Source organism: Salvia hispanica, chromosome 3 (assembly GCF_023119035.1).
Source record: "Salvia hispanica cultivar TCC Black 2014 chromosome 3, UniMelb_Shisp_WGS_1.0, whole genome shotgun sequence".
Classification (NCBI taxonomy): Eukaryota; Viridiplantae; Streptophyta; class Magnoliopsida; order Lamiales; family Lamiaceae; genus Salvia; species Salvia hispanica.
The window spans coordinates 333678-356540 of record NC_062967.1 but is presented as its reverse complement, the minus strand read 5'-3'; the positions used below and the strand labels follow the sequence as shown (position 1 = coordinate 356540).

The following is a 22863-nucleotide window of genomic DNA, read 5'->3' as shown; positions in this document are numbered from 1 at the left end:
TGGTACTGATTCGAGCACAAAAGTAGGTTTCTTATTTTATTTTCCTACCAATTGTTCATAAAAAGAAGCTTCCCAATAACCTAAGGCAGAACCTGATACCCAACACAAAGATCATATCAGAATATGCTCAAAAACTAATAGGAATCCACTTGTATGAAACCAACAGGATTTTACTCTACTAGGTAGGTAAAAGTAAAACTGATTGATTTTCATTTAGAATCCAATAACAATACCTTGTACATCAATATCAATACTGTATATGCTTTAATGAACATATGTAACTATGTTTCCTACTTAGAGAGCCTCCTGCTCAAATCTTGCCATCTTTGAGAGCTGATCAACTGCCTCAACCAAGTGGTCGAGCCGGGCCACAAACTCTATGAGCAGTGAGGTAAAAGCTGCAAGTGATAGAGTGGCAGTGCTCTCTAGCGCTTTCATCCTCGGAATGCAACCTGAACTGAAATTTCCTTCGTCTTCAAAAGCATCGACTTCTCTCGAGGGCCAGGAATGGAGCCTTCTTGATTGTTTTCTCATCGTCTCATGATAGGATTCCTCCTGCAGCGGTGGGGATGGAAGGTCAGAGTTGTTGCGCTCGAGAAGCTTGTTGTCAAGATCACCCATGTGGCTTGACAGATTAGAGAAGGTCGATGACAGTGCATGAGAGAGCCTCGACTGTGCCTTAGATGAAGTATCTGGAGGGTCGTGATGAGATGTGAGGATGTACGAGTGCATATCAAGTGCGCGTTGGAGTGCTTCTGCAGAGCTATGGACCTTTTTGAGGAGGCATGGTTTGAGGCTTCGATGCATGTTAGATATGTCTGTTCCCAGACAACGAACTAGCTCTGCCGCCTCTCTTGCTGCATCTTCAATCTCTTTCTGGAATGCGATTCTCAGGCTATATGGTGCCTGGACACAGTGAGTAGAAGAGGAAGCAAGTCAGAGTGAAATGTGATTCTCTTTAGTTTTGCTTTTGACTAATCAATGCTAACTAAGTTCATACGTCTCGTCTTTGCAGAATATATCTATCATGAAACAGCTCATAGGAAATTCGCTCGCATTCTGACCCTGGTTACAAATATGATTCTGTGGAGAATAATCAGCAAGGTAATCTATGTGCTGATTCTTTGCAAACTTTTCTGTTGTTTCAGCTAAGAAGACACCAAGAATTGCTACAAATACTGTGACTTAATGCTCTAGTCATTATTCTATATATATATATATACTAGTATAAAGTTGATTCTCTAGCTCACAAGCACCAGAATCAGTGAATCACATAATTTTTGTTTAATTTATTTAAATATTAATAGAGAAATGCCTTGTTTAGTTTTGACAGCATTTCTGCATAAACAATCCTAGATGATAAGTTTACAGACCTGAATTTCTGAATGTAGAACACCATGAAGAGCCATGACCTCATATGTACAATATCTGAGGACTGCACCCACCTTCACATATTCCGACCATGGATAAAAGATGTGGATGAACCTACCATGGGGCGGCTCCCATTTCGCCGAACTTGCCTGAAAAATAAATAAATAAAGACAAACAAATGAACACATATCATCTTCCTGTGCTGAATGACTCTGGAATTTGTACCAATCCTCATAAAGATGGTGGTGAGTACCAGTGATTCTATTTTTGCTGAGGTGTTTAATGTGGATCGACATTTTCGATATGCAGGTTCATCAGGAAAGTCATCCATCACAGTCTTTGTAAACTCGGGATGTTGGCATCCGTCATCTTTCAGATACTTCCCCACACACTCTGAAAATCACTAGGTGGAATGAGAAAGCAAAGATCATGCATCATTGAAATTTGATTTATTCTAGAATTTTATCGATGCAATATAATTGAATTCTGTACCTTGAAGAGCATCAGCCAGAGAGGCGAAGTGGCTAACAATCTCCTTGTGCAACAGTTCCCCAGCCCATATAGGAAAGATGAGCACATTGACTGCAACTGTAACTATTGCTCCAATGGCAATCGAGTAGAGACGGTCCATGGCCGTCATGATGGGATTCCCCATGCGATATCCAGAAACTATGATCAAACAGTAGGTAAAAAGTATGACTCGAAATCCGTACTCATATGGAACTAAAGATGGCCACAGCTTCATAAACGATGTCACAGTTCCTGTGTCATTCAACAAGGTGGCTTAATAGTTAGTAGGCAGAAAACCGAGGTTTGGATTCCAGATTTGCAAGGTTTTGACTCTTCTTACCAACTATGAATATGCTGAAACCAATTATAACAGGTTCAGCAGTTTGTCCTGCTTTCAAGGCTAACTCTGCTATGACGATGGCCAAGGCTCCAGCGAGAAGGCTGCCTAGTGCACGGTTGAATCCTCTATTAAAAGTTGCACCTTCACACATAATGCCAGTGAGTTTATCGTTCAAATTCTCTACTGTAGCATGTATTAAACTGTAATTGTGTATGTATTATGCATAGTAGTTTTGCATGCACGTACCAACGGTGTACTCAAACATGATGGCAACGGTGAGGATAGACCAGATAATGCTGGCACCAAAAACTTGGTAAGGCGCCCGGCATAGTATCAGAAGAGATACAAGAAGAACTGCAAGCCCCACTTTAAGCGAAAACGTCACTCTGTTGGTGTCTTCTTTGCCAAACTCCCACACTTCCAGAATGAAGCTTTTGCAGCTGTATTTCTCAGCAATTTTCTTGCTAGCTTCTGATCCTTTTTTCTCTTTGCTGATAGGAGGCATGTTGATCTCAAAGCTACCGTTAGCCCCATTCATTCTCCAACCAAATGTTTGTTGGAAATCAGGGACGACGAGGTGAGTGAAAATGGGAGAGATGAATGTGATTTAAAGAGGGGGATTCTGTCTAAGTGGTTGATGCATGGAAAAATAGAATAATACAGCAATAATAGATGGGAAAATGGAGCTAAACACTTGGATAAAAAGATGCTTAAACCTCAATAATGTGGCATAAATGGAGAATTAGAATCTAATAGGCTATTGCAGACCATGCATGCTTCATTGTCTATGCTCTGCATAATATCTTTCTTATGTCATTCTTAATGAAAAGAAACACCATTGACATCATATGTAGCTGATTTCACAGATCATGACAAAATGGAGTGTTTTTTTTTTCATGCTTTGCCTTTTAGTTTTGTGATGCAGATGCTGCAAAATTGTCAGTTCATTACATGTCTCATTTCTTTTATCTATCAAATTAGTTCATTACATATTTACAGTTGCAGTGAAAATATCTAGAACTAGGCCTATTGATGGCAAGTTGCTGTAATCATAGAAATTGGAATATGTTTCATTCCCTCAACAATGTCCAAGCATTTGAAGCTCTCCCCATACTTCCACAAACCATTTGTGTGTTAATCCTATCCTCACAATAATTCCACATTCGAACCTATTCTTACGTGTTATCCGGTTTGTGAGAGATGCTATGATTAGATCTATTCCTGGAAATAATTGAATATGAGCACATATTCACTAAAAGAAATGATAATGAAGGGTTGGTGAAGAGTATGGAGATATGATTTTGACTACAGATAGGGGATGAATGATGCATGCTTGTTGTTCTGTTATAGACCTGAAGCATTTGGTATATATTTGATGAATTTGTTTTTGAATTGAACACATGCTGTTGGTTGTAATAATTGAAGCATCAGATACATATGATGAGGTATCTTCTTGATTTTGGGCTGACTTACCACACAACACAACGCAACACAACACAACAGAACATATTCTGATGTTTCAGACTATACCGAACTCCAAAGCAGCATCAAGAAACCAAAAACACACTGTATGCTAAAGTGGGAGTGTGATGGTGATATATGATCTCAACTCCGGCTTACTGTCAGGGCAAAGAAACGGGCTTGTTACGCTGTCTTGTTTGTGCGTTGAATGTGCATCAACCGCAGCTTCATGCATCAGCAGCTCTTCAGCAATTGGTTCCATTGTGATGATGCATGAGGACAACTTGGGATCTTGAAAGTACCATAACAACCTAGGAATATACCATGTGTATTCCTCACTATTTATCACATATATTCATGCATGTGTTACAAATAATATTCCAGCCAACATGTAATTCATTTTGCACTAGTGTATTTCAGGTTACTCCAAAACTCTCTGTTTGGTTAAACACAGGAAAAAATAGGGTTAATTTATGCAAATGTCATAAAATGTATAATAATAGTAGGAACAAATAAATCAAGAAGCGTTTGTAGTCCAACGGTTAGGATAATTGCCTTCCAAGCAATAGACCCGGGTCGACTCCCGGCAAACGCATATATAACTAAGCAGTTTTTTTTCTCAAAAATATACTGTATAATTTATACTCCCTCCGTCCCCGATTAAGAGTCACATTTTTCCATTTCGGTCCGTCCCCAATTAAGAGTCACACTTCATTTTTACCATAAATGGTAAGTAGGTCCCACATTCCACCAACTCACTTCATTTACATTTTATTATAAAACTAATATAAGTCTCACAATTCCACTAACTTTTTCAACCAATTTTTCTTTACATTTCTTAAAACTCGTGCCCGATCAAAGTGTGACTCCTAATCGAGGACGGAGGGAATAGTATATACTAAAATAAAGTACTTATCTTTTCTAAAATCATTATTATTGTGATAAAAAAAAAAAGGTTCTCCCTAAAAAAAAAGAAAGAAGCTATACATCATGATCAAAGTATAAAATCCAATTTGTCCGAAAAATCCAAAATTCAAACTGTTAAATTCTCTATTCCGAAAAGTCTAAAATTGCATAAATAGTTAACAAAATCAATGCATTTCATGTGCCTAATCTTTTAAATGCTCCAATATTGACCACATTAAATTTCACAATTTTAAAAATTTCAGCAAATCCAATTCGCATTACCTCAAGATGACTTTCTTGAATTAATAATTTAATATGATAGCTAGAATTCAGATTATTCCAGCAACCTATAAAAAATAGAAAAAAAAAAGACCTTGGAAATAAATCTAGACGAAGAAATTGGATGTTATATTTTTTTCCCACCATAGAAATTATAGAGAATCCAATTATAGATTCTTCTCCGTCGACAGACAAACCAACAACGAAATCGGCAAATTTTAGGGTTTCTGTGCTCTGCAAAATGCTCCAAACACATGGTTTCGATTTCTTTTTCCGTCCCTAAAATTAGGGCTTTTAATCGCCAGCGCAACACTAATCTGATGCTGAGTTCAAATTGCGTTCACTCTCTACCTCAGCGCCCCCAAATCCCTCAGCTCCCAGTCTCCAGTCCCAGATTTAGGGCATCGAAACTCACCGGTAAATCTCTGTTTGCTCCTGCGCTCAGCTTTCGGCTTTCGGAAACCCATTCCCGCTTCTCAACTAAGGTAAATAGTGTTTGGGGATACATTTGGGGTCGAATGTGTTTGGTGTTTTGATGGACCTGTTGTTGTCAATTTTTGGTTTTTATCAGTGATTTAAGGCGAAGTTATGCTATTCAAGTATTGAAATGGTCATGTGAGATGTTTATAGCTTATTTTATGCGATTGAACTGATGCTGCTCATAAAAAGCTAATCTTTGACCATAATTACAGAAATTTGCATAGTTATACATGTGTCTGACGGCAACAGTCTTGTTATCTATGGATGTCGTTTTGTATTAGTCGGGCTTTATGCCCTTTTTGATTATATCAGAACACTTCATACTTATTACTTTGTTGTTCATCAACTTGGATCTTCATCAGCAATATAATTTGTTGTCTTGTACTATTTGATGAGTGTCTTTGATGATTGTGGAAATTCTGAGACCTCGCCCCCTCCTAAATACAAAGTCATTTGTGTGGCATAAACCATTACACAGTGAACCCCTGTATAGGCGTATAGTTGCATAATTGCAAAAATATCACTCGGAGTAATCGGTCTTTATTTAGCCTTTATGGTTGTTAGATGTGGTGATAAAGTCTGGCATGGCTCAGGAGTCTTTACTGTCTATTATCGACTTAATAGTCTTAATGACCCTACTTTTACTTCCCGGACGTTAGTGAGGTGTTCTTGTCTGGGTTGCAAATTCAGTGGTACAAATTTGGCATTGCTAAAAATCTTGACATTTGGGTTGCAAGCAGTTGTGAATAAAGTATTTCGCGGATAGGAGGTTGTATTGGTGATAGTGGGATGTGATATTTGGTTGGTTTTTAAGGTTGTTACTGACAGAATGAAAGGAAAAATCTCAACATATATTTACGGAGTAGGTGGATGGATAAGATGGAGAAAAACAAATCATGAAGGGAAGATGGTGCCACCTCCAGAAAGAACTATACACAATTGTCTTGATTATTTTAATGTAATTTAAACTGTTTCAAGTAAACATCTATTAAATTGTGGTTATGCTATTACTAAGTAAACATAGACAATAATTTCAGTTAAAACTCAGTGGAGGTGGCAAACCAACTTAGGTCTCAGAGAGATAACCAAATTCAGTTAACTGGGAATGATCATACTGGCTATTGAATGTTTTTAGGAGAGTAGATTCTCCTTACACATTAAAATAAATAATCTCATAAAATTCAGTTTTGACTTCCACTCCATGTGTGTTTGCATAGCTATTTTAGCAGAGAATAGTACTCGCTTCATCCCACTTGAAGTGTCTCATTTCTTTTGGGCACGGGTATTAAGAAAAAGGTGATTAGAGTATAAAGTGCATTGGCCCGCATGTGTTTTTAGAGGGAGAGAGAAAGTCAAAGGCAATTACACAACTAAATACACAGTTAAATGCCCTTATTGTTTCCTAAAATGGAATGAGACACTTGCAATGGGACAGCTCAAAAAGGAAAGTGAGACACTTTGAATGGGACAGGGGGAGTAATTGCTAAACATGGTTTCATTTCCTTGTGATGTAGTGCTTTGTGCAATGAACATAATTGCTATTTTTATGTATTTCACTTGGTTTCTTTGTGTTTTAGAAATGGAAGATCTCGTGCTTTCGGCATGAAGAATCGTCTCCCGATTCTCCAAATTCAGAGTCTGCTGGTGAACTTCTGCATGAGCCAGAGAAGTCAGAGATTAATACGCCAACTGTCGAAAAAAGAAGTTGGGGTACACGTCTGAAAGAGGTTAGGGCTCCTTTCCCTTGTTTTATGGTTCTTGGCTTTGGAGATAATTATCCGGTTACGAGTGCTGATTGGCGTTGAGAACCTGATAAAACCTTTCTTCATTTAGATGCTTATGTTGAATGAATAGGACATAGATTATTTTTGTATGGTAAATTTTAAAAACATTGTTAAGCCCTGAACTTACCTAGATCTGTTAACCTAGTAAATGGGAAGGGTAATAATGAAATTCTGGTGTTTTTTAATAACGATTTCAATTGCAACTTCAAATCATTTCCATTTTTGAGTTTTGAAATCCAAGCCTCTAGGATGATCCTTGAATTCTAAATCCTAATTTTTTTAATTCAAAATTACATTTTGGCTTTTATTGTGTAGGCTGTAGATGCACTGTTTCAAGTGATTGGGAAACCTTGGACTGTACCATGGACTGCAGAGACCATCCTACAGGTAAGGTTCATAAAAAATTTTTGTACGATGCATAAAATGGGAGGAGCGAAAAATAATATTGTGGCTTCATTACACTGGTGACATAGGTAACACTGCTCTGGATATTGTCATTCTGGTTCGTGGGGTCATGGTTGATTCCATTTGGAGCTCATATTGTTGGCTTCAGCAAGGAATCACTGACGTTTAGAGGACAGGCATTATTCAGCCTTCTAACCGACGTGACCGAAGGTCTAGCTGGAATTCTAATCCTTCACCGCTGCCTGTCACGTTTCCGTCCCCTCCCATCCGATTGGTTCAAGTTCAGCCTAAAAGGGAACTGGATGTTCGACGTTTTGCTCGGATGCTTCATGTTCCCATTGGTCAACCGCCTCTCGCAATTCAACCTCGATTTGCTGCCCGTACTTCCCTCCACTCCCATCACCCTGTCCAGTGTCGAGCAGTCGATAATGGCCCGCGACCCGATCGCAATGTCTCTGTACGCACTGGTGCTCGTGGTGTGCGCGCCCCTGTGGGAGGAGATTGTGTTCCGGGGCTTCCTCCTGCCGTCTCTCACGAAATACATGCCGGTATGGTCCTCGATCCTACTGAGCTCCGTCGCGTTTGCATTGGCACACTTCAATGTACAGAGAATGCTGCCGCTTATTTTTCTTGGGGTGGTGATGGGTGTGACGTATTCGAGGTCGAGGAATCTGCTGCCGTCCATGCTCCTGCACAGTCTGTGGAATGGCTTCGTGTTCTTGGATCTCATGAAGTGAAATGCCTCATTTCTTTCACCATTCTCTAACTAGTTGACAAAGAATTCATTCTTGCCCAATCTGAATCATGGACTGCATTACTTCTGTTGTAAGAATAAGTATCAATCTTTTTATTGCATTTTTGTAAATTATTATTCAGGTTCTAGTTCATTATCTTCTCCTGTGCTCAAGGCTTGCTTCATTTCTTTTTCCTAATATTTCTTGTTAGGGGTGGGAATACGGATATTGGGTATTGGATTTACCCGTACCCGACCTGATATCTGCCGGATTTTAGATATTCACTATCTAATTTTATGGGATTGGGTATTGAAATATAAGATAAATCGGGTATTGGATAACCTGAATGGATATTGGGTATTATCCGAATATCCAATTTATTATTTTAAGCATATTTTAAATTAGGTTTAGTCATTTTACATTAAATAATCTTATACTTTAAAATAAAAGTGATCCATTTTTTTTTTGTTTTATACTACAAAATTAATGAAACATTAAAGACATTAGTCAATTTAGATATTTCTATATTTCCATTACTATATAAAATTCAAATTTTTTATCAGTTATTAACACATGTAAAGAGTCGGATATTTGGGTACCCGATACATCGGGTTTGGATACCCGGGTCGGGTATTGGAGTATCCAAAAATATATCGGGACGGATTTTAGATAGACATTTTGGTGATTTTCGAATTTGGACATCCGAAAATATCTAACCTGAATCATCCAATTCACATGATACCCATATTCTCACCCATACGGGTGAGAATTTGGAAATATCTAACCTGAATCATCCAATTCACATGAGATTTTGTGATATAAACAAACCGTAAATTTAAAGATTTGATTTTGAATAATTTGAAGCCGAAAGCTTTAGATGGAGACAAGTATGAGTGATGAGCAAATATAGTAATGGTTGGGGATAAGGGGCAAGGATGGCATAATCTTCTGAGATCGCCACCTGATTGGGCGCTGAGCTCGGCGCAGCACGCCAGCGCAGCACACAATTATTGTTTTTTTGCGACGCGGTACATCCTGATCTCGATTGCGCCACCACTCCACCATAATCACGTGGTCAGGCGAAATCGGAGCCGTCGAAATTGCCAGATCATGCAGCTACGTTTGCCGCCACCTTTGCGTTCTGAGAAAACGATCCCTGATAAAGCGGGGAGCACCGCCTCCATTTCTAGTAAAACAGGAAAATATCTCAATAACTGCCGCCACCACCGCCTCCAATTTCATCTCACTCTATCGCCGCCGCGGCGCACGACGGTTTGCGAAGAAATCAAACTTGTTGAATTGCTTGAGGAAGCATTCACGCTGGTGTGACTACGCTAGTGCACAATTTAGGTTAAATTGAAGTTAATTTGATCGGATTCAAGTGTACTTTTGATTTGATTTGATTAGCTTTTTGTACTTTTGGAATATCCGGTGTTTGGATTGGTTTGATTTGATTATCAGGTGTTGTTTGGTTTAGTGTTGAAATGGAGTCGAAGCATATGTTGATGTCGGCCTTGGGAGTGGGGATAGGAGTCGGAGTGGGGTTCGGATTGGCGTCGGGATCGCAGGCTGTGAGCAAATGGGCAGGCGGCGACGCCATGGTCGGCGTCACTCCCTACACTATGGAGATGGAGATGTTGAGCCTCCTCTCTAATGGAAGGGATAGCAATGTCACCTTCGACAAATTTCCCTACTATCTAAGGTTCAACTTTTTGCAATTTTGTTTATTTGCTCTGTTTTATGTCACAGTATAGAATAGTTCAAGTGTGTGTACTCATCTTACTCGGAGGATCTTTCTCTAAGCTATCTTGAATAACTTCTATGCGTATTTTGAAAATAAGTTCCAGATTTTCCATGTAAGGTCTTTTTAATGAGAGAAAAATTTGAAAGGTCTGTAGAAGAGCTTATGTGGAGCTACCACCTAATCTCAGGAGCAAATCATCTTCGCAGAGTAGTTTCTGATGTAGCAAATATGCACTTGCTGTAACTACTCTTACTGGAAGTGAAACATAGATTGGGGTTGGACTGATATTTTTCTTTTTAATTGCCAGTGAGCAGACAAGGGTCTTGTTAACCAGTGCGGCTTTTGTTCATTTGAAAGAAGGTGATTTCAGTAAGCACATACGGAACCTTTCTCCAGCAAGTCGTACCATTTTGCTCTCTGGCCCTGCTGGTAACTTGTTGTCTTGGTTTTTTTTCATTTCTGCATTTCGAAGCAACTTACGCAAGTATTAATTGTTTCACTTATTTCTTTCTAAGAGCTGTATCAGCAAATGCTAGCTAAGGCGTTAGCACACTATTTTGAAGCGAAGTTGCTGTTATTAGATGTCACTGATTTTTCTCTGAAGGTAAGTGAAAGAGCATTGAATTAAACTTCTAGTTCTATGGATATTTCCTTCTAATATACGAGTGGTTTCATTTAAACAGATGCTGAGCAAGTATGGCGGTCTTAATACAGGATCCGTAAGTTCAGCAACCTATATGTTACTATCATCTTGATAGGGCACAGATATATTCTTTTACCTGGCTCACAGACACTATTCCGGTGTTCTATACGTCAACTGTAATAACTTGTGACAGTTTCTTTCATCTTCGCTGCAGTCTTTTAAGAGGTCTGTATCTGAAACAACTCTAAGTCGAATGTCAGATTTCATTGGATCACTATCGATACTTCAACAAAAGGAGGTCAATACAGGTATGACAGGTTGATGTTATTGTTTCTGATGAAGCCGAGTGTAACATCCATTTACTATTGAATCATGAATTCTACCTAACAGCTGGTACACTACGAAGGCAAAGCAGCGGAGTCGATCTAAAATCAAAGTTAGTGCTAGAGATTTTTTTTATATATTCGTCAACACTTTCTACTTTTGTGCAATGGTAAATGTGTTTATGTCATGCTTATTATATGCAGTACACAAGAAAGCCCTAATCCTGCAAAATTGCGTAGAAATGCGTCTGCTGCAGCAAACATCGATTCCCTTGGTTCAACTAGTTCACCTCCGAAACCAGGTTTGAATTGAAAATTGGGTGACCATGAATGTAGATAACATATCACAAAGCTGCAGTAACAATATTTACACAAACCAGAGTATGTCACTTACTTTGAAATTGTGGACAGTGGACAGTTCACAGGTTCCACTAGTGACATTTATTTAAATTGCCTCTTTAACTTGGATATATAGTTCCAATTAGGATTCAACTCGATGTTGTTTTGTATTACATGCCTTATATCACTATGATATCCACTTTTCAGCTCCCCTCATGCGCACCAGCAGCTGGTGTTTTGACGAGAAACTTTTCATTCAGACACTTTACAGGGTATGATGAGTATCTACTTATTAATTCCAAAATTGTCAAACAACACATTTTTGTGACCAATAGCAATTCGTGCAGGTTCTTGTCAAAACATCAAAAGTGTGTCCTGTTGTCCTTTATCTTAGGGATGTTGAGAGAATCCTGTGCAGATCACAGAGGTCATATGTCTTGTTTCAGAAAATGTTAAAGCAGTTGTCTGGATCCATACTGATCCTTGGATCAAGAATTATTAATCCTGACAATGATTACCGAGCAATTGATGAGAAAATTTCCTCTGTATTTCCTTACAACATCGAAATAAAACCCCCAGAAGATAAAAGTCATCTAGTAAGCTGGCAATCACAGCTGGAGGAAGATATGAGGATGATCCAATTCAAGGATAATAAAAACCATATAGTAGAGGTACTCGCTGCCAATGATATTGACTGTGATGATTTGGATTCAATCTGCATGGCAGACACCATGGTCCTAGGCAGCTATATAGAAGAGATTGTGGTGTCAGCTATCTCATACCATCTGATGAATACAAACGAACCCGAATACAGAAATGGGAAACTTGTCATATCATCTAAGAGGTGGGTAGTTAGTACTTTTTCCTGTGTATATGAAAACCATATTCCATACAATACCATATGTTATCTTGGTGTTGAGCTGCATGATGACTTAACAATGTGTATATTTTGTAATTAAGAAAAAGAATCATTAAGCGTGTCCTGACTTACTGTCTTGGCCTCACATCAGCCTGTCCCATGGGTTGAGTATATTTCAGAAGGGTAAATCTGCTGGTTTGAAGAGTGAACCACAAGCTGCGACCCCTAAGGTTGAACCAAAAGCTGCTACGCCCAAGGTTAGTTGGTTGGTTATTTTGTCTTGGTAACTTATGCGTATGAGTAGAATTTTCTCTCAAGATCTTTTGGTTGTACCTCTTAGGCTGAGGCTAAAACTGAACCAAAAGCTGAAGCTGTAGCACCTGAAAAGAAGAGTGAAGAATCACCAGTTCCCAAAACTCCAGTAAGTTTAGTAAACCAGCTCCAGTAGTTTGGAATTTGCCACTGGCATTTTTTGCTTGCAGGCTTTTCCAAAATATCCTATAGTTGTTTATCATCTTCGATTTTACTTATTCAGTCGATTATAACAAGCATTATATGTCAGTCGAAGTTCATGGAAAAAGACTGCAACACTAGATAATAACTATGGCAGTAGTTTTATAGAATTTGATGCTTGCATGCCGTCCAGATTCAAGGTGCGTGTGCAATGCATCTAGATGATTTGGTGGATGTGCAAAGCTTGGCTCCACTTTATCTTTCTTATGTTTCCTCTTTTCCCTCTATCTCCTCATGCAGCACTTGCTTTTTCTTGATTGCTTCAGGAAGTTATTCCAGACAATGAATTTGAAAAGCGCATAAGACCAGAAGTCATACCAGCCAGTGAAATTGGTGTGACATTTGCAGACATTGGTGCTTTGGATGAGATTAAGGAATCGCTGCAGGAATTAGTGATGCTACCTCTGAGAAGACCAGACGATTATGGTTGGTTTACCAGCTGTCGAAAACAGAGAGAAGATCTTGAGGACATTATTGTCCAAGGAGAAAGTTGATGAAGATTTAGATTTTCTGGAGCTAGCAACGACGACTGAAGGATACAGTGGGAGTGACCTAAAGGTTTGTTTGTACTGCTTTTAATGTTACTTTGTGCTAATCAAATCTTGCTAACGTCTAAATATATATTGTGTAGAACTTGTGCATAACTGCTGCTTACCGACCAGTGAGAGAGTTGATCAAGCAAGAGAGGCTAAAAGATCAAGTAAGAAATGCACATAAGCTAATATTAGCAGTTTTACTCTATCTTTCTCAAAACCTGTCTGTTGCATCCATGAACCAGAAAAAGAAGCATGCATCTGAGGAAGGGAAAAAGCTAAGCACGGATACAGAAGATAAAAAGGAAAGGGTCATCACGATCAGACCGTTGAATATGGAAGATTTCAGAGAAGCTAAAAAACAGGTGCAGATAACTTACTTTCTATTTTCATATTGTCAGTTCAAAATCACTGAAATAGTTCTATAGTGAACATGGAGAAGGTGAAAGGATTCGTATACGTGTCATGTTAACCATTGCAGCTGCTGTGTGCAGTGCTAGTTCTTTGTTACTGGATTTATAGCATATTGTTGTGTATCATGGCAACAGGTGGCAGCTAGCTTTGCTGCTGAAGGGTCCGTAATGGCGGAGTTGAAACAGTGGAACGAAGCATACGGTGAAGGTGGTTCAAGGAAGAAGGAACAGTTGTCCTACTTCCTGTAGAGAAGATCACTGAGATTTTGAATGAGACTATGTATTTGTGATAGAAGCCGATCTAAATAAAGTTAAAGCAGCCTTGAAAATGTGTTGTAACAGACTGCACCCAAAATGTTGCTGGTTTCATAAATGTTGTAGTATTTGCTAGAGTTGATAATTGCTGAAAATCGGGATCTTAGTTTATCAAATCATGAACTTTTTTATTTAAGTTTTCCACCAAAATAAATTTTATTTTCTCATCATAAGTAGGATCTCATGTGATATTTGTTATAATTGAGTTAGTGAACTTATGCTTGGTACGATGGAATGGAGGAATGAAAATAAGAATCACATTCCATTCCATCGTACCAAAAAACCCCTAAAGGAGTGACCTTATTATATGGGACTTATGAGTTTCAAAAGCTCTAAAGATAGACCTTACATAATACCCAAATTATTAGATGTAATTATAGGTATAACTATAGGTATTTAATATAACAATCACAGTAAAAAAACCACGAGAAACAGAAATAACCACCACTTCTTCCATACGTCAAGAAAAAAAAAACATCATACTTTACAAAGGTGAAGTCAAGTTATGAGTTATAACCATGTATTTAGCTAGTAATCATATCAACATAGGATATATGATAAAACCCAAACCCAATGATACATCAACTGATGATAACAGGAAAAAACATACAAAAACGCACATGCAAACCTAAAGCAACTTCAGTCCTTCTTCTTGTCTTTCAGCGCCCTTGGAATCTTGCTCAAAACTTTAGCATCAAATACGGCATACTGTTTCTTGAGCTCAGCCAGCGCCTTTTCACCATAGAAGTCCACCTTGTCCTCGTACTTCTCGTAGAAGATTGGCACGGTGAACAATGCTACAGTAACTGTTGATAAGAAGAAAATCACATGAGAACCAACTCGATATGCAATGGAAAACTCTCGTAGAGATTAATACTAGTATTTTCTTCGGTTATTACTTGTGTATAGAAGCGTCAAGAAGTCGCAGCAACCACCCACCAAGGACAAAACCCACAAGCCAGCAATTACCTGCACGATGAATAGGGTTCGATTAACATAAAATCCAGCTAATTACCTATCGAACGGATTCAATGAGCATATATTAATATTCAACTAACTATACATCTTATTGCAGATCATTCTCAACCTAAATAAAGTACTATCTGGGAATTGCTAATTGTCTGCGAACCGCATTAGGTAGCTTCAACAAGCATACATATCTTATGCAGATCATACTCATTCTAAATTTAGTATCTTGCATCTACTAAACTAAGCTGTTATATGAGCATGGTAATTGGTTAATCAGTTATGGTGATTAGGACATGGTAAGCAATAGACTTCCTATCACACAATCAATAGCAATACACTCGAATAGTACATACCGATAGGAACTTCTTTAAATCTTTCCCAGAAGCAATGTCCCTTAGAACAGCAAAGCCTCGATTAATTTCAATCCTCAGTGCAGAGGCACACTTCATTACAGGCTCTTCTGGGATAACCACTTGTGGAATGTGCGGTGCAGACCTACACAAACAAAACAAAGTAAGAAACGGAACGCAGATCACACCAACCACCCCACCACATTACAAAGGACCACTCACTTCTTTATGAAGGTGTTCGCGCTCGACCACAAGAAGAGACCAATTAGACCAAGCATCAAAACGTGACAGACCAACGTAAGGAAATGATACTCGAGCACGTCAAACAAGACATAAGCAGCCGTAGCCCCACCGAGCACTCCAGCCGAAACCTTCTTGTCCCTCCATAGGAAAACATCAGCAGCTGGACATCCATCAAGGCTCAAGCCATTATTATGCAAGCTCATGTAAATTTTGAATGATGCTATAAAGTTATCAGCATCCATAAAGTAGGTATATTACTAACCACTACTTTAGTGCCATAGAAGGTTTTTTTTATTCAAAGTTTATATTTTTATTTTCAAAACACCAAATCAGATAAATAAACAAGCAAGAAGATGCAATCAAAATTAAAATAATGGAAAATCGAGTTCATCATTTGACGATCACCCCCAAAAATTGAAGATTGCCATAGAAAGAATGAAACTCTGCTAAAATCGCAAGAACCATAAAAGGCAAGTTTGGAATCCGTGCGCAGTTCACATCTCAAAAAATGACGAAAACCCCCAAAAATTTAACACGACAAAAATAATTTAAAAAAATAAAAAATCTCGCCCTTCTTCCCCAAACACACAATTTTGAAACAGAGCAATTAAATCATAAGCAATTAAGTCACTAAAAACCTCAACTTTTTTTTTTTGATCAAAAAATAAAAGGAGAAAAAGGAAAAGATACGTTTGCCGCCGCCGAGGACTCTGTGAAGAGGCTTCTCCCGGCCGAAGAGGCGGTAGACTTTGTCCTTCAGCGACTGCTTCTTCTCGTCGTCGGAATCAGACGACGAGGAAGACGAATCGCGATCGTGAATTTTATCGGCGATTTTCTCAATCAGCGACTCCTCCTTCTTCTCCTCTTCCTTGTGATGTTCATGATCCCCCATTGCAGCTCACGCAGATTCCGTGTGTGTGTATGTGTGTGGAGTAAACTTAGCTGAAAAAAAATGAATCTTGGAAAGAATGAATCTTGAATTAAATGGGATAAAGGCAGAGATGGAAAGAATGAATCTGAAGCGTTGAATTATATAGCCCGATTTGTGTGGCCCCGATTTCGCCGCGGGAATTTTGGTATAGTATTAATATTTTCTTTTCTTTGTTGCTAAGTTGTCATGTCGTTTGTATCGGAATGTACTAGAAGATTATACGTGTTGTGCCATACACGCTCGATAGTATATTTTAAATGATTAAATGTTTTAGTAAGTCTATTCCACAAACACTATTCTAAAATAATACTCCCTCCGTTCCATAGTAATGGGGCAAAACTTTTCGGCACGAAAATTAAAAAAAATTATGTTAGGTGAGTTAAGTAAACACATAATAAAATGGAAAATGAAAAAGGTAGAGAAATGAAGATAAAAAAAGTAAGAGAGAGTAAAATAGGTGTGGAAAAATGTGTTGATTTTTACTAAAAAGGGAAATGACTCTATTACTATGGAACGGACGGAAATGGAAAAACGCCTCTATTACTATGGAACGGAGGAAGTACTCCCTCCATCCCTCCGTCCCATTGAAGATGACTCACTTTCCTTTTTAGTTTGTCACGATCAAGATGACTCATTACTTAAAATGGAAACACCTTTATATCTACTTTATTCCCTTTATCTTACTTTACTCTCTCCTCTTACCACATAAAATATGACTGCATAAAATTCCGTACTGTCCAAGAAAGGGGTCATTTTTCTTGGGATGGAGGAAGTAATTACATAAAATGGCTGAATTAATAATTGGTTACTATAGCGACGGACGGTCCGACCAAATTAAAAGCTTCGTACACTATTTAAGTTTATTGTGAAAGTGGTTGTAAGAAAAGTAGGCGCCCATTGACAATTTACGCAAGAACAACTAATAATTAAAATTTTAGAGTCGGTCGTCAAATTTGAAGGCTAAATCGGGGTTTAGATCATTAGTAAACTAGGCGCTAAGCTAGGATTTTGGTGCTAAATTAGGATACGAGTTTTAGATGGCTCTAGACATAATATATGATATTATTATAATTATACTAGGTATATTTTTGGCTAGCATCCTCCTTTATACCTTCAAGACCAAGCTTGAAGATTTACCTTTTTTTTATCCAATAGGATCATCCCTACAAATGTCTAGTTTGAAAACAAGAACTTTATAGGTGGTCAACAAGGAGCTAACGAATTTGAGTTCCACTCATTATAGGCCTGAAATAATTTCTATATACTTATAATACCGAAACTGCTAACACTAAAGACAGATATGAAACTTAATATTAACAGTCATAGCTTTTGCGTTGGATGTCTGGATGCAAACTTACAATATACAAATGAAAAATTATGATCTAAAATTAATCAATATTTCAATACAAACATGTAGCATTTCTGGTCCTTGGTTGGCAGCAAGAGACCTCTCATCACAACCACACAGGTTCTGAAGTTAAATTTCATCACCTGCAGCTCTATAGCTTCTTCTATCCTTTTACCGACCAAAATTTTCGAGCTCGACTCGGGTACATTGTAACTCCCAGCATATTGCCTATGGTAAGCGCTACACTATCAAGAAGTATAGTAATCAGGTTCTACACATGCACGGTGTCAAGGGGTTCTCCCAGATGTCGTAATTGGGGAAAGTTTCTTCGGGCAGTCCACTTCGAGTCTGGTGGGTCGTGATCACATCTTCTACAAATGTGGCCCACCCCATGTAAGGGTCTCCTAAAGATTTAGACATGAGGCCCTTGTCTGGTTTTATGGACTTTAGGTGGTGACCTAGATACCTCCGATTCCCTATAATCAGTTTAGCAAAGTTTCCACCGTGTGTCATGACAAAGACATCGGACTTCAAACAGACCAAAAAGTCTAGAGCCGCTAAACTTGTCACATGCTTTCTAAATTCATCCAACTCCAACTTGGTTGCTAGTTCCTCCTTCGTGACCTGTAAGGCAATCCTTAATGAAACTAAAACTATGGTGCATGGTCAACAATATACGTTCAGGACTAACCGAGATTTCACAGTATCTTGTTTCTTTTAGATGAAAAAAGGGAATAGATTGAGGGGGGGAACTTACAAGATTGGGGAACATGTTCCTCAGTGGTGCCATGCGGTTCTGTCCACCATAAACTTGCCCAGAAGCCACGTATATTTGTGTTTCTTTAGGATAGCCCATAGCACGGAGCATTACTGCTACCTCACCGGGTTCAAGAGGGCAACGTCCTTCCTTTCGCTTCTGAAGAGCCAGTGCCCAAAGATGGGAGCCATCCTGTAACGCAAGGCCCAAGAAAGATAATACTACTAGCCAGAATTAAAATCTGAAAAGAAAAAACCCAACTTTGAGAAAAATGATACCTTGAAGCGGCGAGGCCATTCTTTAAGTCTGTATATAGCCATCAGAGCTTTCTCAATCCTAGTCCCCACAAAATCACAGAACGAAAGACCCACCATGCCTTTCTCAAACCTTAAATGAAGAGCCCTGATATACATGTGGCAAAGGATACATATGAGAAGATTATGAAGACCTTTCAACTGAAAGGGTAGATTTATGTAACTCTACATAATATGGTTCAGGAGAACTAGAAATAGGATACTGCACTTCACTTACATGAAAGGATTAGAATTGCCTGTCCGATTTCTCATTCTCGATACAAGTAAATCAGCCATATTTTCAATTTCAGGAAGAAACTTCAAAGCATGATAATTCACTCTGCACCTTAACCTGTTGATTTCTTGAGGAACATTATCATACCTTGTAAACAAGAAAGGTAGGTTGAATCAACATTAACATATAAACTGTCCTTGATGTACATGGCTATGAGTGGGAACGATGTAAGAAAAACATAATTGAAACAAAAAACTCACCCCAGTCGATCAACAAAAGGTTTCAAGGCCATTATCTTCTTTTCTTTGACCCGAGGCAAAACATTGTCAATATAGAACTGAGCAGGAGCATACTTTGGAATGTTCTTTACAGTACGTCTGTTATGAGTATATGCAAATAAAGTAAGATCCAAAAGCAACAAAACTCTCAGTTTGTCAAATAGTGGACTGACAATGGACAATATACAAAGTAGAAATTTTTAACAAAAAAGTTTAAAGAGTATGTTTTCGAGCAACTACTAGATAAGAATAGCTCCATAGTTGTCGATATGGAAAAACTAAGATTCCATTTACTAATCAAGTGTTTGAAATTAAGAGAAAGTATCCTACTTTAGATGGATCTAGGTGGAGCCATCTAGTTCTATATCAAGGCTCTGTGACATATCAAAAGTGTATGCAAGTAAATAAATACCCAACCTTATACTTGAAAACAGCTCTGCTTTATCAGTAAACCATTCTGGGATATCTCTCACTATTGTAACATCATCTTTCAAGTAATCAATAAAATGGTCAACATCAAATATATCTTCGAATTTCCTGCAGTCAACAGGTCAACAATCAACATATAAGTGATCCGAAAAAGCAGAGAGAATGATCAACATCAATGCTGAGATAATATAGAATGCCTCTATGTATCTTTAGGAAAGTTCACCCACGTTTGATCTTTCCATATCTGGTCTTGCTTCAGCACGGGTAAAATAAGAGTAGCATTCAGGATCTTTGCCACAGCAACAGCATTACATATCTGTAGAGATAGATAATCATAAACAAGTTCAGAATCTCTAAGGCAAGTATTGGGAATTAAACAGTACTCCAAAGTCCATGCAATATCACGGTAAAGTCGCTTACAGCAATTCTTTGCTGGTTAAGACCACCCTCAGCATGAATAAAAATATAACCACTTGTTGAATTCTCAGATGGAAGATCTGCAAGGGGAAAGAGAAAAGGTTATTTATATGTTCTAATAATGACAGAAACACATTCCATAAAGTTTATCTTAGCAAAGCCATACTATATATTCTATGAAATGAGATAAGAATGCAGTATCCTGTTAAAGTTCACTTAAGCAGCCAGTACAATATTTTAAAGTTGTAGGAGTAAAAGATAACATAGTCGTCTGCTTTTACTAACCATCAAGAAAGAGCTATAACCGAATCCTCATAACAAACAGAAGATAAAATCATAGGAATGATGTCCATAATTTATCACTAAAGTAGAAACAAAGCATTGAAGTGGCATTGTCTTTAAAAGAACCAATAACATAGTGTATTACTACATTCTGCCACTACCTTAACAGTGTCTTATGAGGTCATTAGTAAGCGGCCACCCACCCACACTTCCATGGGGTAAAATTTAAAATGCACATCTAACATCTTGATATTCATTTAGACTTTAGTTAAATTATCAGTTAAGGAAGAAGTATGCTTCAATGAGTTAAGCTTTCAACTTTAGCCATAAGGCAATTGAAAAAAGGCTTAATTCAGTGCTGATGTTTGGGGTAACTGCAGTACTGCACCAATTTTATTATTTTTGTTCATACATCCATCCACATATCAGAGTACCTGAAATTACACCCTCACGTCTTTCTGCACAAGGTTTCCATGATGTAGTGGCTGAATGAGGATTTTCCCACAGTGAGGGTGGCTCCTTAACCTGCTTATAATGACAGTAGTGACATTAAGAAAACACAATCAAAATAAAAAGAAGATTACATGAGAGAGAAGTGGATGGTCCTTTTAGCTTACATGAGGGCACTGAAGAGTAATACCATCCTTTTTGCACAGATAAGGGGCATTCTGCAGCCAATGTGGAGAAAGGGGTCAAGACTTAATATGAATAGAACTTGGAGGAAAGCATGGAATCAGTAAGTGAGTTCTATGAGGAGAAGGAAATCAAAAGCCTCCCACCCTACATGATGCTTCATAGGATAAACCATCAATTCAACAAAATTGTACGGTTGTACCAAAAAAAGTTAGCACTAACCATCATTTCTAATGTACTATAAATGTGCAATTCAAGGATATTATATGATGCAAAGTACAAAGATCTTATGTCTAAATGCTCTCAATTAAATAAACCCGAATGCTGAGTGAAGTTGAAATCGGAAACATTTATGCATAAATCCATCAAAATATCAATGAACTTTAAACCACAATGCACAAAGACTCGGAATTCTCCAATCAATCACATTCGCAGAGAAACAAACAGGCAACTCATGAAGAGGGCATTTCGGCACACACCAATCGTTGAACGAGAGAAGAAACTGAAATCACGGCCGCGAAAACGATAGCGACGAGGATGACAGTCGAGATCTTAGATCTATGGGGATGCGCCCTGTGGAGATCGTCGTTGGGGAAGAGGAAGTGCGGGAAAAAGGATTGGAAATAGGAGCGGATTGAGCGATCCCGGGGATGCCGATCGCGGCCATTGTCGTCGTCGGCGGCGGAGGTGGCGGAGTCGTAGTCGGAGGAAAACGGGGAAGAGGCGACGGCGGAGGCGGAGGGGGACGGGGTGGCGCGGTTGCCGATGGAGCTGGAGTGGCGGAGCTCCGCCGTCGCTCGCTTGGGGCTGAACGCCAGCTTGGAATTCGGGATGTTGCTCCAATTGGAGCGGCGAGCTTCGCCCTTCGATTTTGTTGATTTACAGTGCGACGTGATCTCCGGCTTGTGTGTGAATGTGTGTGAGAGAGAAGAAGGGAAAGGAAGGGAGCTGAGTAATAATCTAGTGGTGCTGACACTCCATGTGACTCACTTCAGATCAGGGAAAAAATTGCAAGACAAATAATTTTCTTCTGAAAATAAATAATTTAATTCACCAAATAATGAATAACTCCATATCATTTTTATTGAAGTATTTCCTTTTAACATGCATAAGATATTTAGAAGTTAAAGTGAAGGAAAAATAAAATAGTTAAATGGTAAGCTATCCCATCGAATTAATAGATTAATATTTGTATCTAAAAATATAGAACTCCAAAATAAATTATGTGAACGAGTGTGAGTTAGTAACTTCAAAAGAAATTATTATACTACCTCCGTCACTGAAAATTTATCACCTATTTCTATTTCCGTTCGTCCTTAAAAATTTGTCACCTTTCACTTTTACCATTTTTGGTAGTGGACCTCATATTCTACTAACTCATTCCTACTCACATTTTATTATAAAATTAATATATAAAAGTAGGATCCACATTCCACTAACTTTTTCAACTCATTTTCTACTACATTTCTTAAAATCCGTACCGGATCAAATGGTGACGAATTTTGGAGGACGGAGGGAGTACTGTTAATGGTTTTATTTTAATTCATGCTTTTATATTATTGCTTTTTGTTTACTAATTTTATAAGTTATTGCTTGAAATATTTTTTGAACATCTTCATTTAGAAAGGTTTATTTCCAACAAACACAACATATTATTCTAAAAAGACATGTATATATACTTCAGTTGATTTACATATTTAATGAAATAAGTAGGGCAAAAGTAGATATTGATGAAGTATAGGGAAA

The 22863-nt window shown here is 38.2% G+C and overlaps 4 protein-coding genes, 1 long non-coding RNA gene, 1 other non-coding gene and 1 pseudogene across 20 annotated transcripts; 4 read left to right on the top strand and 3 right to left on the bottom strand.

Moving 5' to 3' along the window:
* Positions 1-294: 294 nt before the first annotated feature.
* Positions 295-2965, bottom strand: LOC125216189 (aluminum-activated malate transporter 9-like). The gene is made up of 6 exons (XM_048117847.1): positions 2468-2965; positions 2222-2362; positions 1864-2133; positions 1625-1764; positions 1374-1520; positions 295-906 (listed from the first exon to the last, which is right to left on the bottom strand). Exons 1-6 carry the CDS (start codon positions 2757-2759, stop codon positions 295-297), a joined length of 1602 nt encoding a protein of 533 aa, XP_047973804.1. The 5' UTR covers positions 2760-2965.
* Positions 299-4093, top strand: LOC125216190. Of its 15 annotated transcripts, none has more exons than XR_007175378.1 (9): positions 299-391; positions 548-915; positions 1016-1104; positions 1392-1778; positions 1919-2182; positions 2255-2379; positions 2452-2609; positions 2720-2798; positions 3221-4093. It is a non-coding gene; the product is annotated as an uncharacterized LOC125216190 (long non-coding RNA). The 15 variants fall into 15 exon arrangements; XR_007175384.1 differs by lacking the exon at positions 299-391 and having other exon boundaries at positions 826-915; positions 1392-1592; positions 1681-1778; XR_007175380.1 differs by lacking the exon at positions 299-391 and having other exon boundaries at positions 826-915; positions 1392-1616; positions 1681-1778.
* A 113-nt stretch (positions 4094-4206) lies between these two features.
* TRNAG-UCC lies at positions 4207-4277 on the top strand. Its single transcript has one exon. It is a non-coding gene; the product is annotated as a tRNA-Gly (tRNA).
* Positions 4278-5005: 728 nt separating this feature from the next.
* LOC125216432 lies at positions 5006-8443 on the top strand. Its single transcript, XM_048118143.1, has 4 exons — positions 5006-5352; positions 6925-7074; positions 7447-7518; positions 7605-8443. The coding sequence occupies exons 1-4, from the start codon at positions 5122-5124 to the stop codon at positions 8271-8273; spliced, it is 1122 nt and encodes a 373-aa protein (XP_047974100.1). The 5' UTR covers positions 5006-5121; the 3' UTR covers positions 8274-8443.
* A 1014-nt stretch (positions 8444-9457) lies between these two features.
* LOC125214029 lies at positions 9458-14088 on the top strand (annotated as a pseudogene).
* A 294-nt stretch (positions 14089-14382) lies between these two features.
* On the bottom strand, positions 14383-16510 carry LOC125214028 (reticulon-like protein B2). Its single transcript, XM_048114871.1, has 5 exons — positions 16205-16510; positions 15494-15674; positions 15275-15416; positions 14852-14921; positions 14383-14758 (listed from the first exon to the last, which is right to left on the bottom strand). The coding sequence occupies exons 1-5, from the start codon at positions 16404-16406 to the stop codon at positions 14592-14594; spliced, it is 762 nt and encodes a 253-aa protein (XP_047970828.1). The 5' UTR covers positions 16407-16510; the 3' UTR covers positions 14383-14591.
* A 1232-nt stretch (positions 16511-17742) lies between these two features.
* Positions 17743-22196, bottom strand: LOC125214177 (protein PECTIC ARABINOGALACTAN SYNTHESIS-RELATED-like). The gene is made up of 12 exons (XM_048115081.1): positions 22187-22196; positions 21597-22102; positions 21102-21152; positions 20919-21009; positions 20206-20282; positions 20013-20101; positions 19774-19893; positions 19339-19455; positions 19082-19225; positions 18829-18952; positions 18551-18742; positions 17743-18417 (listed from the first exon to the last, which is right to left on the bottom strand). The coding sequence occupies exons 1-12, from the start codon at positions 22194-22196 to the stop codon at positions 18058-18060; spliced, it is 1881 nt and encodes a 626-aa protein (XP_047971038.1). The 3' UTR covers positions 17743-18057.
* Between the last annotated feature and the right edge of the window lie 667 nt (positions 22197-22863).

What these genes read in the sequence shown, in the direction of transcription:
- LOC125216189 (XM_048117847.1), bottom strand. Translation starts at nt 2,759, where the DNA reads ATGAATGGGGCTAACGGTAGCTTTGAGATCAACATGCCTCCTATCAGC. An exon ending in TTTCAGCATATTCATAGTTG is followed by an intron (nt 2,134 to 2,221) that starts GTAAGAAGAGTC and finishes TGAATGACACAG; the next exon opens with GAACTGTGACATCGTTTATG. An exon ending in CAGCAAAAATAGAATCACTG is followed by an intron (nt 1,521 to 1,624) that starts GTACTCACCACC and finishes TTTATTTTTCAG; the next exon opens with GCAAGTTCGGCGAAATGGGA.
- LOC125216432 (XM_048118143.1), top strand. Translation starts at nt 5,122, where the DNA reads ATGGTTTCGATTTCTTTTTCCGTCCCTAAAATTAGGGCTTTTAATCGC. An exon ending in ATTCCCGCTTCTCAACTAAG is followed by an intron (nt 5,353 to 6,924) that starts GTAAATAGTGTT and finishes TTTGTGTTTTAG; the next exon opens with AAATGGAAGATCTCGTGCTT. An exon ending in GGGGTACACGTCTGAAAGAG is followed by an intron (nt 7,075 to 7,446) that starts GTTAGGGCTCCT and finishes TTTATTGTGTAG; the next exon opens with GCTGTAGATGCACTGTTTCA.
- LOC125214028 (XM_048114871.1), bottom strand. Translation starts at nt 16,406, where the DNA reads ATGGGGGATCATGAACATCACAAGGAAGAGGAGAAGAAGGAGGAGTCG. An exon ending in AGTCCTCGGCGGCGGCAAAC is followed by an intron (nt 15,675 to 16,204) that starts GTATCTTTTCCT and finishes ATGGATGTCCAG; the next exon opens with CTGCTGATGTTTTCCTATGG. An exon ending in ATTTAAAGAAGTTCCTATCG is followed by an intron (nt 14,922 to 15,274) that starts GTATGTACTATT and finishes TTCATCGTGCAG; the next exon opens with GTAATTGCTGGCTTGTGGGT.
- LOC125214177 (XM_048115081.1), bottom strand. An exon ending in ACGTGAGGGTGTAATTTCAG is followed by an intron (nt 20,283 to 20,918) that starts GTACTCTGATAT and finishes TTCCCCTTGCAG; the next exon opens with ATCTTCCATCTGAGAATTCA. An exon ending in CCTTTTGTTGATCGACTGGG is followed by an intron (nt 19,226 to 19,338) that starts GTGAGTTTTTTG and finishes CTTGTTTACAAG; the next exon opens with GTATGATAATGTTCCTCAAG.